At 38.8% G+C, this 12,367-nt stretch overlaps 1 protein-coding gene across 2 annotated transcripts in view; it reads right to left on the bottom strand.

The window, feature by feature from the left end:
- Positions 1 to 19: 19 nt before the first annotated feature.
- Positions 20 to 12,367, bottom strand: part of STT3A (STT3 oligosaccharyltransferase complex catalytic subunit A) — a 28,278-nt gene continuing 15,930 nt past the window's right edge. For both annotated transcript variants that reach the window (XM_019036525.4, XM_019036526.4), the window contains exons 10-18: positions 11,482 to 11,637; positions 9,576 to 9,667; positions 8,349 to 8,504; positions 7,919 to 8,107; positions 6,893 to 7,009; positions 6,673 to 6,775; positions 2,541 to 2,729; positions 964 to 1,079; positions 20 to 315 (exon numbers count right to left, since the gene is read on the bottom strand). In XM_019036525.4, the coding sequence (XP_018892070.1) occupies positions 277 to 315; positions 964 to 1,079; positions 2,541 to 2,729; positions 6,673 to 6,775; positions 6,893 to 7,009; positions 7,919 to 8,107; positions 8,349 to 8,504; positions 9,576 to 9,667; positions 11,482 to 11,637 (1,157 nt within the window). In that variant the 3' untranslated portion in view covers positions 20 to 276. The remainder of the gene's footprint in view (positions 316 to 963; positions 1,080 to 2,540; positions 2,730 to 6,672; positions 6,776 to 6,892; positions 7,010 to 7,918; positions 8,108 to 8,348; positions 8,505 to 9,575; positions 9,668 to 11,481; positions 11,638 to 12,367) is intronic.

The raw sequence follows: 12,367 nt of genomic DNA, 5'->3' as shown, positions 1-12,367 counted from the left end.
TCAAAACAAATAAGGCACATTTTTAAAAAAATTCCCCCCTTTAATTGACCAAAGTAAAGCCATGACATTTCATTTGGTAACCTGTTTAGAATTATAAAAATCATTTCATTTGGCCCACCCCATACTGCCCAAGACAAAACTTCCAGACAATTCTGATGCCATCCAGTTTTGTTCTTACAAACTGCATATTAAAAAAAAAAAAAAAAAAAAAAAAAATCTTCAACGTCCTAAATGTGATGTGCTCAGTGCGAAGCATATCAGAGCTGGACGTGACATTTATGTCCTTGACAAGCCTCGATTATCCAGGTCCTTTACCTGCAACATAAAGATGTCAGTTTAATATTTACAATCAGATCAACTTTGGAGAAATTTTCTACTAAAATGGATTCACCCAGAGTGGGCAGGATTATGTTGGGTTCTGCAGCCTGATTTAGGGCTGTGAATACACAAGCACTGACTAGAGACTAGATTCTCTCTGCTTAGCCTTTTGGAATACCTCTGTGAGGACCAATATTACTGATCTACCCTCCACATAGATCAAGGGTTCTCAATCTTTTCTTATATGAGAGATATACTCCTATGTGGTTCTATGTGACTCTATATACCTTAAGTTCTTCAGAGAGAGAAGAAAATGTAGCTAAATATAAACATGTGAACTTTTTCTCTATTTCCTGCACTCTCCCCACCCGTGAGCCTGATAATCACAGAAACTGGTTTAGTCAAGCCCCAGCTGGAAAAGTATCACTGCAACAACCGCCAAAATGATGGCAGACTGGGATCATCTACTCTCTAAGAACAATCTAAAATAAAAAGTAAAATTTTCAGTGAGTTTGCAAGCTACTTTTCAAGCACAGGTGTCATGAGAAATTTCCCTATTTGAGAAATATGTGTCCCATTTTATAAGCATTGAAACCAATCTCCAAAAATAAAAGTTGCTTTCTGAGACGTATAGCATCTGCTTACCTTGTATATCCTGACCAGCCAATGTTCTGTGGTATATGCTTCCTCCAGGACATCAAGCTCAAAGTCTTTATTCCCAATCTCAGCATTTCGGACACGGTCAAAGCCTGGAGGACGCTCTAGAGAGGGATGAAAAAGAACACACTTCTTTCTACAGTGCTAATTTCCTAGAGAGACAGTATATGGATTCAGGAAATCATCTACTAATTGAATGATTATTCCTCAGCCTGCAATTTGGTGAAAGTAGAGCCTGCAAAAAAGGGCATGAGGTAGTAAGGGCAAATCAAGTGTTACCCTAACTTAAGTTCTATGCAAGATGATGCTTGCCAGCCAATGTCTTATCTGTGATAAGACAGACATAGGGAGCCGACTTCCAAGGCCCTCTATTCCTGAGGATTGTCATTCAGAGCCTCTAATACACTAGCAACCCTTGCATGGATCAGAGAAAAAAGCCTACCAGAAGTCAAAGACCTGCATTCATGTCAGAAATTCTCCCTAGTACAGAACCAAGAAATTGAAGTCAGAAGGAGAGACTTAACCTAATCAAATAACTCTCAATGTAGTCATCAGAAGATACGAAAAGTCACTTTCTTACCCTTTTGTTCCTGTCTTCACTGTAATATCCTTAAGGACAATAAAAAGTAACGGTCAAAAGCACAGAATTTGGAGCCAGTCTTTGACAGTTTGAATCCTGACTCTGCCATTAGTTATGTGACACTAGGCAGTTAAATAACCTATTTGTACCTCAATTTCCTCATATATAAAATAACAGGCTGGGTGCGGTGGCTCATGCCTGTAATCCAAGCACTTTGGGAGGCCGAGGTGGGTGGATTACTTGAGGTCAGGAGTTCGAGACCAGCCTGGCCAACATAGTGAAACAATGTCTCTACTAAAAATACAAAAAAAAAAAAAAAAAAAAAAAAAAATTAGCTGGGGATGGTAGAGCACACCTGTAATTCTAGCTACTCGGGAGGCTGAGGAAGGAGAATCGCTTGAACCTGGGAGGTGGAGGTTGCAGTGAGCCGAGATCGTGCCACTGCACTCCAGCCTGGGTAACAGAACAAGACTTCATCTCAAAAAACAAAACAAAACAAAACAAAACAAAAATAACAATAGCTAGGTGCAGTAGCTCAGGTCTGTAATCCCAGTACTTCGGGAGGCCATGACAAGAAGATTGCTTGAGCTCAGGAGTTCCAGACCAGCCCAGACAACATAGTGAGACCTCATCTCTACAAAAAGTTTTAAAAACAGCCAGGCATTGTGGTGTGCACCTTAGTCCCAGCTACTCAAGAGGCTGAAGCAGGAGGACTCCTTCAGCCCAGGAAATCAAGGCTGCAGTGAGCCATGATTGCACCACTGCACTCCAGCCTGGGTGTCAGAGCAAAAACCCTGTCTCAAAAAAATATACAAACAACAAAAATAAAGATAATATGACAATAATATCAGTATATGCCTTTTGGGTTGCTGTGAGGATTAAATGAGTTAACAGACACAAAGCACTTACTAGTGCTTGGCATATGGAAAATACTGTGTATTAGTAATCACTATTATTACTACTGTTATTATTATGAGTCACTCACTGGCTTCTGTGTAAACCTGTCCAAAGCGATAGTAACACATCTTGTACATGAGGCAGTTGAGCAGCACTGGAGAACCTTCACGGTCCACACGGAACTCCCCAGTTGGAGTATAATAGTCATTCTCCTTGATATGTTTGCCTGTATCTGTGCTCCCTCCAATCCGGACCATCCAAAGAAACTTGTTGATATCTAGGAGAAAAAAAAAAAAGAACTGCTGCATCACAAAGGTTGCTGGAGTTAAAGCAGGTTAGTATTTCTAAGAAAATTCCTCAACATTTTTTTAATGGGGATTGGTATCATTTAACTCTAATTTGTAAAAATAGTGAGGACAACATACGGGCAAAGCATTTTTCGTCAAAATATACAACTTTTCTGAGAAATTATTATACTCCTGAAATCCTATGCTACTAGTCCAGACTTAAGCCACAACTGAAATTGGTCCTATAGATTAGCTAGGGCTAGGCTATCAAATATAGCAGCAATGAGCTATATATAGCTGCTGAGCAGCTGAAATGTGGCTAGTCCAAATTAAGATGTACTGTAAGTATAAAATACACACTAGGTAAGTATGAAATACACATTAGATTTTGAAAAGTTAGTAAAAAAAAACAAACCCCAAAAGGGGGTATACTGGTTACATGTTAAATTAAATAATAATGTTTTGATATGAATATTCAGTTAAAATTATTAAAATTACTTTCACCTGTTTCTTTATACTTAGTTTGATGTGACTAATATAAAGCTTAAAATGATAATGTGGTTCCCATTATTTCTATTAGACAGTGGGCACGACTGATCTAAAGAGTAGTAGCTTTACCAAAAAGGTAGACAAGACATGAGTGTTCTCATTCTTGACCAACAGCTGCAAAATTATAGACCTCCAAAGCATGTATATGAGAAGTCAACATTTCTGTGTCAAACACACTCCCATGCTTAATAAATATTGACACTATCATCAACTCATGATATCTCTTTTAGGGTTCATCATTTACTGTACTGCTTGCACAGGCTTTAGGGAAATCAGTTGCTACATGTTTCACTGGATGGTTAGTATTAAAAATATTTCTAATGCATAAAAAAAGACAAGATTCCTATCGCACTACTGCAAAGAGTTCAAGGGGATATCACGGTGGTTAAGAACAGACTCTGGATCCAAACTGCCTAAGTTTGAATTCCAGCACTGCCAATTCTAGCTGGGTGACCTTGGGCAAGTTATTTAACCTCTCTGTGCTTCAGTTTTCTCATCTGTCAAATTAGAAAAATAAGAGTATCTACAACAATAGGGCTGTTATTATGAGTAACAACATGTAAAGCATTTAGTAAGTTGTTTGTCACATGGTAAACATCCAATGAATAATATTACTATCTTCGTTCAGTGTCTGCATTCTTATATTCATATTACAAATGGAGAAACTGAGGCACAGAGACTTGCCTAGATCATAGTGCCAGAAACAGGAACAAAAATAAACCCCCAGAACATCAGCTCGGCTATCATAGAACAATAGTATTGTAGCTGCCTGGCAGATATGTCTGAAGCAAAAACCTCATAAGCTCTATGAATGGAAGAGTGAAAGTAATAGGAATGGCTGGGTGTGATGGCTCACACCTGTAATCCCAGCACTTTGGGAGGCTGAGATGGGCGGATCACTTGAGCACAGGAGTTCAAGAACCGCCTGGGCAATGTGGCGAAACCCAATCTCTACAAAAAGTATAAAAATTGGCCGGGCATGGTGGTGTGTGCCTGTAGTCCCAGCTACTCAGGAGGCTGAGGTGGGAAGATCACTTGAGCATGGGAAGCAGAGGCTGCAGTGAGCAGACATCGTGCCACTGAACTCCAGCCTGGGTGACAAAGTGAAACTCTGTCTCAAAAACAATAATGATGATGATGATAGGAACTGCATCAAGGACAGCCCATTGTTCAAAAGATATGGTTGTCTACAAAAAAAGAAGCTGGGCCAGGCCCAACTTTTTTTATTTTTATTATGCCTCTCAAATGTTACAGAACTCCTATTAGTAAAGCCCAATGAATAATTTGACCTTGAAAAATAAATTCAGTGTAACAAATTAATCAAAACAGTTGGCCTTCCATATCTGTGGGTTTGACATCCATAAATTCAACAAACCTCTAATCAAAAATATTCACAAAACAAAAAAACAGATGACTGCATCTGTAATGAAGATGGATAGACTTTTTTCTTGTCATTGTTACCTAAACAATACAGTATTAACAACCATTTACCTAGTATTAGGGATTAGTATTATCATCTAGAGATGATTTAAAGTATGTAAGAGAATGTGTGTATATTATATACAAATACTAAACCATTTTATATAAGGGACCTGAGCATCCACAAATTCTGGTATCCTGGTGAGGGGTGAGGATAGGGGTGGGGGTGTCCTGGAAACAATCCTCCATGGATAGAGAGGGACAACTACACTATCTTCTTTTATGATCTTCACATACATGTTTTCATGGATCTAGACAGTAACAGTGTTTTGCATTTTTCTTTTTTCTTTTTGTTTGAGATGGAGTCTCGCTCTGTCACCCAGGCTGGGGTGCAGTGGCGCAATCTCAACTCACTGCAACCTCTGCTGCCCGGGTTCAAGTGATTATCTGGCCTCAGCCTCCCAAGTAGCTGAGATTACAAGTATGTGCCACCACACATGGCTAATTTTTGTATTTTTTTAGTAGACGGGGTTTCATCATGTTGGGCAGGCTGGTCTCAAACTCCTGACCTCAAGAGTCTTCCCAAAGTGCTGGGATTACAGGCATGAGCCATCACACCTGGCCTCTGCATTGTTTTTTAATGGTTATCATATTATCTTCTTTAAAAAATAAAAAGTATAACTTATATATCCCCTCCCACCAGAATATCAAAATTCACAAATGCTCAAGTCCCTTATATAAAATGGTATAGTATTTGTATATAACCTATGCACATCTGTCCATATACTTTAAATCATGTCTAGATTACCTATAATACCTAATACAGTGTAGATGCTATGTAAATAGTTGTTATACTGTATTTTTTATTTGTATGATTTTTATTGTTGTATTATGATTTTTTTTCACAAATATTTTCCATTTGTGGTTGGTTGAACCCACAGATGCAGAACCCACGGATATGGAGGGGAAACTGTATACACAGTATTTAGAAATATGCATGTAAGTACTAGAAGAAATAGCTGCAGGAATAATTGCTTCTGGGGACTGATGTTAAGGGGGCTTAGATTTTTGGGCAGTGAACTATCACTTTTTATTATAAACCTTCAGAACTGTTTAACTTTTTTTTTTGAAACAGTTTCACTCTGCTGCCCAGACTGGAGTCCAATGGCACAATCTCAGCCCACTGCAACCTCTCCCTCCCGAGTTCAAGCGATTCTCCTGCCTCAGCCTCCTGAGTAGCTAAGACTACAGGCATGTGCCACTACGCCTGGCTAATTTTTGTAGAGACAAGGTTTCACTATGTTGCCCAGGCTGGTCATGAACTCCTGACCTCAAGTGATCCGCCCGCCTTGGCCTCCCAAAGTGCTGGGATTACAGGTGTGAGCCACCATACCAGCTGTGAACTGCTTAACTTTTTAAAGTGTAAACAGGCATTACATTAACTTTTAAGGCAGATAACTATATTTGGATGTTTATTCTAAAAATCTTTGTGCCAATAATCATAGGGCACATGGTAACCTCCATTTTACACACACTTTTATTTATATATATTTTATATATATATAAAATGTTCTCTTTTTTTACACGCTGTCAGGCCATATAAAACATTTCTAAGCTGGTCAATGATTATATGGCTTAAAACCACTAAAAAAATGCTAATTCTTAAGTTCATTGTCATGAGCCTTATGTTCAGCTTGGTTTTATTACTGGTTGTGGAACTACTTCTATGCCTTAGACAATCATATAGCATGCTGTACCTACACAAGAATTGTTTACATTTATGTCCTCTTGTTACAAAAAGAAAAAAATCAAAATACCCAAACTTCAAGTTGCAAATACTTAGGAACTTCCCATAAAAGAAAAATATCTTAGTAAAATATTAGTAAAAGTACAGAAAACTAGGATATTCATCTAGTTTTCTTAGAATCTATGTCCTGCAGCTAGAAACAGAATCAAGTATATTACCATCAGAGGAATACCCAGTGAGGCCTCCAAAAATGACCAGCACATAGCTGACATCGAGCTCCCTCATGATCTCATAGGCTTTTTCCTCTGTGGATGCCATTGCCTGGAAAAACAAACGTACAATTCTCAGAGCAAAATCCCAAGTCATATGATCCCCTCATGCAGACACATTTCCCATTAGACCCTGTACACCAAACACTCAAAGATCCCTTTATCTTACCTGCCCTACTCGAGAAATATGGGTATTATTCCATGTGTTATTGTCCACTAAAATTGTTCGGTTTGCCATAGCTGTAATCTGATAGCCATAATCCCACCAGGACATGACCTTCGCATCCTGAAAGTAGAATGGGAAATGGAAATAACAAGCTTCTCACTGTCTCTAAAAATCAAATGCAACAGAGAAGGCATCTTTGGTCTGACAGAAGTGACACCTGGCTAACTAATCAATTTCTTCACAAAGTAATGCATGTCAAACCAGAAAATAAATCCTGGCACCTGGTCTTCCATTTATATACAATTATAAAATCTCAGCACAAATAACAAACCAACATTCCCAACACTTCATCCCAGGTCACTTTATACAAACATAATGGGGTGGGAGGTGTGGGAGACTGTGCAATGTAGCCACATCAATAGCCTAGTGTCATTAGACAATTTTCTTAAATAACCTTTTAACAGAATTGCAAAAATCACTTACTATAAAGATGGGGTGGAAACTGAAATCACATGATACGATGGACAAGAATTAAGAGACTCTTAAAAGTATTTATTCCTAACAAATTGTCTCAGAAATGATATTCCTAATAGTTATTGTAAAGGAAATCACTTCAGATTCTCAAAAGATATAAATTAAAATGTTAAAAGCAGTTATCATAAGGTGATCACTTTACACAAGATTTATATCTTTCTTCTTGATTCAATTTTCTGATTTTTCTAAAGTGAACATGTATTATTTATCTATAACTTTTTTCTTCTTTTATAACTGGGATGTTCTACCTCATGTTAAAATCATCATATCAATAAAAGTGTCCATGCAAAGTCTAGATAATTACTAGTAAGAGTAACTACAAAAGATCCCTGAATTGAATGGAGGTTCACCTTTAAGGCTCATTCAAGACTAGAGTTGCAAAGTTCCAATTTCACCAAGCTTTCCACCCATCTAAAAGCTGTATGATTCACTGTAACATCAAATGTCTTCCCCTTTGCCCCTAACCCACAATTCCCACCCCTCCCAAATCTTCACCTCTGGAGTATTGTGACGAAGCCAATAATATGCTTCTCGGAAGTCATCAAATATGATCCTACTGCCATCCCCACCACGGGCAGATAGTACAATGGACGGAGAAGAGTAGGCCTCACTGGTCACCCAGGTTGAATGAAAGGTGTAGGTGATGAGAAAGAAAGCCATGACCAGTATCATCCCACTTGCCACCTAAACAAGGAAAAAGAATTAATTGTGTAGTTAACCAAACTAAATTCACACAACACAGGACAACTTCTTAGACACATTCATATAGATGAGATTGATCAAAATAAGTCAGAGGCTATATGAGTTAATTCTGACCACCTAGGACAGTGCTCTACTTTACTCCTCCCACCCCCCGCTGCCCACATACACACATACACACACACACACAGAGTTTCCCAAGTCTACTCTTAACATTGCTTCTCACTTCATTCTTAATAGGGTAGGTGGAATCCTGTTGCTTCTTGCTCTTCTTGTCTGGACGACTTATGTCCAGATTCTTCATGTATGTGGACAGCACCTGGGAGACTCCAATGCCAGAGAGAATGCACATAACAGGTGCCAACACTAGCATTAGACGCACCTAACAGAGACAGGAAGCATGATCAGTCTAATCAGTGTTCCACAATTTACAGATTTCAGCCTATTAGTAGATCAAGACATCAATTTAGGGGTTTTCATCAAACATGACTTCCATAAAAAGTGAAAGAGAAAATACTTGAAACAGTTGCAGTATTAGTATGTATTTCTTAAACTTTGTTTCAATTATATGCATGTACATATGTATGTGTGTCTTGAATAATGATATAAAGTATATTTCATAACTGTGGTTTGAGACCAAAAAAGTATGAGAAACACTGTTTTACTACAATATACAAAATCTCTCCTCTCTTTTTTCTTGTCATTGTTCCCTAAACAATACAGTATTAACAACCATTTACCTAGTATTAGTTATTAGTATTACAATCTAGAGATGATTTAAAGTATATAAGAGAATGTGTGTATTCTCAGCGGCTCACGCCTGTAATCCCAGCACTTTGGGAGGCCAAGGTGGGTGGATCACCTGAGGTCGGGAGTTCAATATCAGCCTGACGAACATGGAAAACCCCATCTCTACTAAAAATACAAAATTAGCTGGGTGTGGTGGTGCATGCCAGTAATCCCAGCTACTTGGGAGGCTGAGGCAGGAGAACCGCTTGAACCCAGCAGGCGGCGGTTGCGGTGAGCCGGGACCACGCCACTGCTCTCCAGCCTGGGCAACAAGAGTGAAACTCTGTCTCAAAAAAAAAAAAAAAAAAAAAAAAAAAAAAATCAAATCCCTCCTCTAACAATCTAGCACTGGGTAATACTCCCACGCCTTCAAGAAAAAAATATCATCTCCCGTTTTAAGACACCCAGGGTCATATTATCCAACAAAGTGCAAAAATGCTTCTATAATACAAAGTTACGAATCCAAGAAAGTTGGACCCCACAACCAGAATGTATGAGTGTCCCATACGTTCCTGGAAAGGATCAACAACTTACAACTCATTCCCTCAAATGCTCAGAGGGAAGCATGTGCACAATCATCAGTACTTTCTGAATTCTGCCAGACAGATAAAAAAGCACCTCAGAGTTAGAGTGAAAAAGTCTACCAGACTGAGGGCATCCTCACCATTACAGCTGAAAAGTACATGCTGGTCACACCATACATGATGATAAAAATCCGGGCATCAGACAGGTTGCTAAAGCAGTAATAGAGGCCAACTACAAAAGAGGGAAGGAGAAATAAGCAGCTGAGTCCTGTAGGTTGAAACCTACAAGGTAAAGTATCTTCATTATATGACTGGATGATTCCACACATTTAACCCAGCAATTCCACTTCCAGGAATTTATCCTAAAAAAACAATCATAGAAACATGCAAAGATGTTTACTACAGCACACTTTAAAGTAGCAAAAAAATCAGAAACAACCCAAATGTCCAAAAACAAGGAGCTAATTATACTATATTTATAAAATGGAATATATTAAAATATTGCTGCATGAGATTATGTACTACTCGCCTTCTTACACATCTTGACACATCTCTGTACTTTAAAAAACTAATAAATGATACATTTTAAGTATTTCTATAAAATAATACTAAGTAACAGAGAAATTTGATTCTTTATGAAGTGAAAAAAAATCAGGGAAAAAACTATGATCTCATTCTTATTTGATAAATATACATCAAAATGTTAACAGTGGCTAGACATGGGTAGTGAGAACTCCTGAATATTTACCTTTTTTGAGCTGGGGGTCTTGCTGTATAACCGAGGCTGGTCTCAAACTCCCGGGCTCAAGTAATCTTTCCACCTCAGCCTTCCAAGTAGCTGGGACTAAAGGTGCACACTACCATGCCCAGCTAATTTTATTTATTTTATATGTGTGTATGTGTGTGTGTGTGGGTATGGGTGTGTGCGCGCATTATTATTTTTTTTTAAGTAGAGACAGGGGTCTCGCTATATTGCCCAGGCTGGTCTTGAACTCCTCGCCTCAAGCAATCCTCCCACCTCACCCTCCCAAAATGCTGGCATCACTGATGTGAACTACAATTCCAGGCCTGTTGTTGTTTTTTTAAGATGTGGGTCTCACTGTGTTGCCCAGGTTGGTCTCAAATTCCTGACCTTAAGTGATCTTCTCACCTCAGCCTCCTAACTGGCTAGGATTATAGGCATGAGCCATTGTGCCCAGCATCTTTTTCTATTTATTTACATATATTTTTACAATACACAAATTACTTTCACAGTAAGAAAAAAGTAAAAGTTGGCCAGGCACAGTGGCTCACGCCTGTAATCCCAGCACTATGGGAGGCCAAGGTGAGCAGACTGCTTGAGCCCATGAGTTCAAGACCAGCCTGGGCAACATGGCAAAACCCCATCTCTACAAAAAAAAAACAAAAATTAGCCGGGCATGGTGGTGTGCACCTGTAGTCCCAGCTACTCAGGAGGGTGAGGTGGAAGGTTGGCTTGAGCCCAGGAGGCAGAGGCCGCAGTAACCTGAGATTGTACCACTGCCCTGCTGCCTAGGCAACAGAGCAAGACTCTATCTCAAAAAAAAAAAAAAAAAGTAAAAGTTATTTTTTAAGAGAAAAAGACCACTAACACCGGTAAATTCTAAAACACATCTGGATTGGCCAGAAGATAAGAGATTGATGAGGCTTTACAATCAGCAGTACTCATTATGGGACTTCAGTACTGCCAAGAGGAAAAACAAGGGTAAAGGGGAAGGAGTACGACAGAAGTACTCAAACAAAACAAAACAAAACAAAACCGGAGTAAAAATTACGGTTAAATTTTAACTTATAACACAAATGACAAATGAACAGAAAACTGTGAGGCTGAACTTGCCAATATCTACAACTGTTGAACTTCTGACTTCTGCTCAGCTTCATACATGAGAAAATTTGCTTAGCCGTCCTCTGTATTACACAACATAAACAGGCAAAGAAAAACAAAACACGAATGAGGGTAGCTTGCAAATGTGGAATCAAATTGTGATTCTTATGAACAAGGCCATTTCAGAACACAAGGCCACATACCTGGAAACATGAAGACGAGGAGCTGCAGGTCAAAATAGTATGAGGACCAGGTTGTGGGCTGATGCTCAGACACAGAAGCAATGATGGGGATGTTGTTCTTAGCATAAGAAGGATCCAGCAGTGAGTAGAAACGCCCCGTCCAGGGAGATATTTTTCCTAGCAGCAAAGAGGCAATAAATATTCCACACACAGTCTTCAAACAAACATCTGATCCAAATTAATCACAACTTCCCATTTTAATAAGATTCTCAGTGACAGAGAAGGATTAGGTTTTTGCTTAATTGCCACCAATACTTAGAGAGTTTCACTCCTTCCTTTCTTTCAAACCTGAGAGTACTTTTGTCAGCACTGCCAGCAGAATAAAGCCAGGCTGTATACAAACTTGGAGAGAAGAACAGAGGCAGAAATGCTACCTGAAAGGGTTTTAGGCCAAATTTGGTCAAACCAAGGCCAACTGTAGAGATTAAATCAACTATATCCTCAAGTCCTGCTCTGAATTAGTCAATAGATAGACTTGAGCAAAATCAAATTCATCTCTGAGAAATCAAAGTAGAGAAAAAGAAGGAAAATTTGGCTTTCCAACCAACTAAACAGCCATGATTTAGTTTCCATGGGATTAGATGAGTGCCACCTTGGAGGGTATGGTAAGCAATATAATGACTTCTCCCACCCAATCAATAGGAAAGAAAAAAAAAGAAAGAAAAAAGAGAAAGATTCTCAAGGTAAGATATAGTCCTTTCACCAGGTGTGATTAAGAGCAGCTCCAACAAGACATTTTCTGCTATGCTGAATCCAAACACTGGGCTGAAAAGTGGATTGAATGTAAAATTGTGGGATTGTACATGCTTCCGATGAAAAAAGAAATAAGAAAAAAATAATCTTTTGT

This window comes from Gorilla gorilla, chromosome 9 (genome assembly GCF_029281585.2).
Source record: "Gorilla gorilla gorilla isolate KB3781 chromosome 9, NHGRI_mGorGor1-v2.1_pri, whole genome shotgun sequence".
Lineage (NCBI taxonomy): Eukaryota > Metazoa > Chordata > Mammalia > Primates > Hominidae > Gorilla > Gorilla gorilla.
The sequence above is the reverse complement of the archived record's forward strand: the minus strand, read 5'-3'. Positions and strand labels throughout refer to the sequence as shown.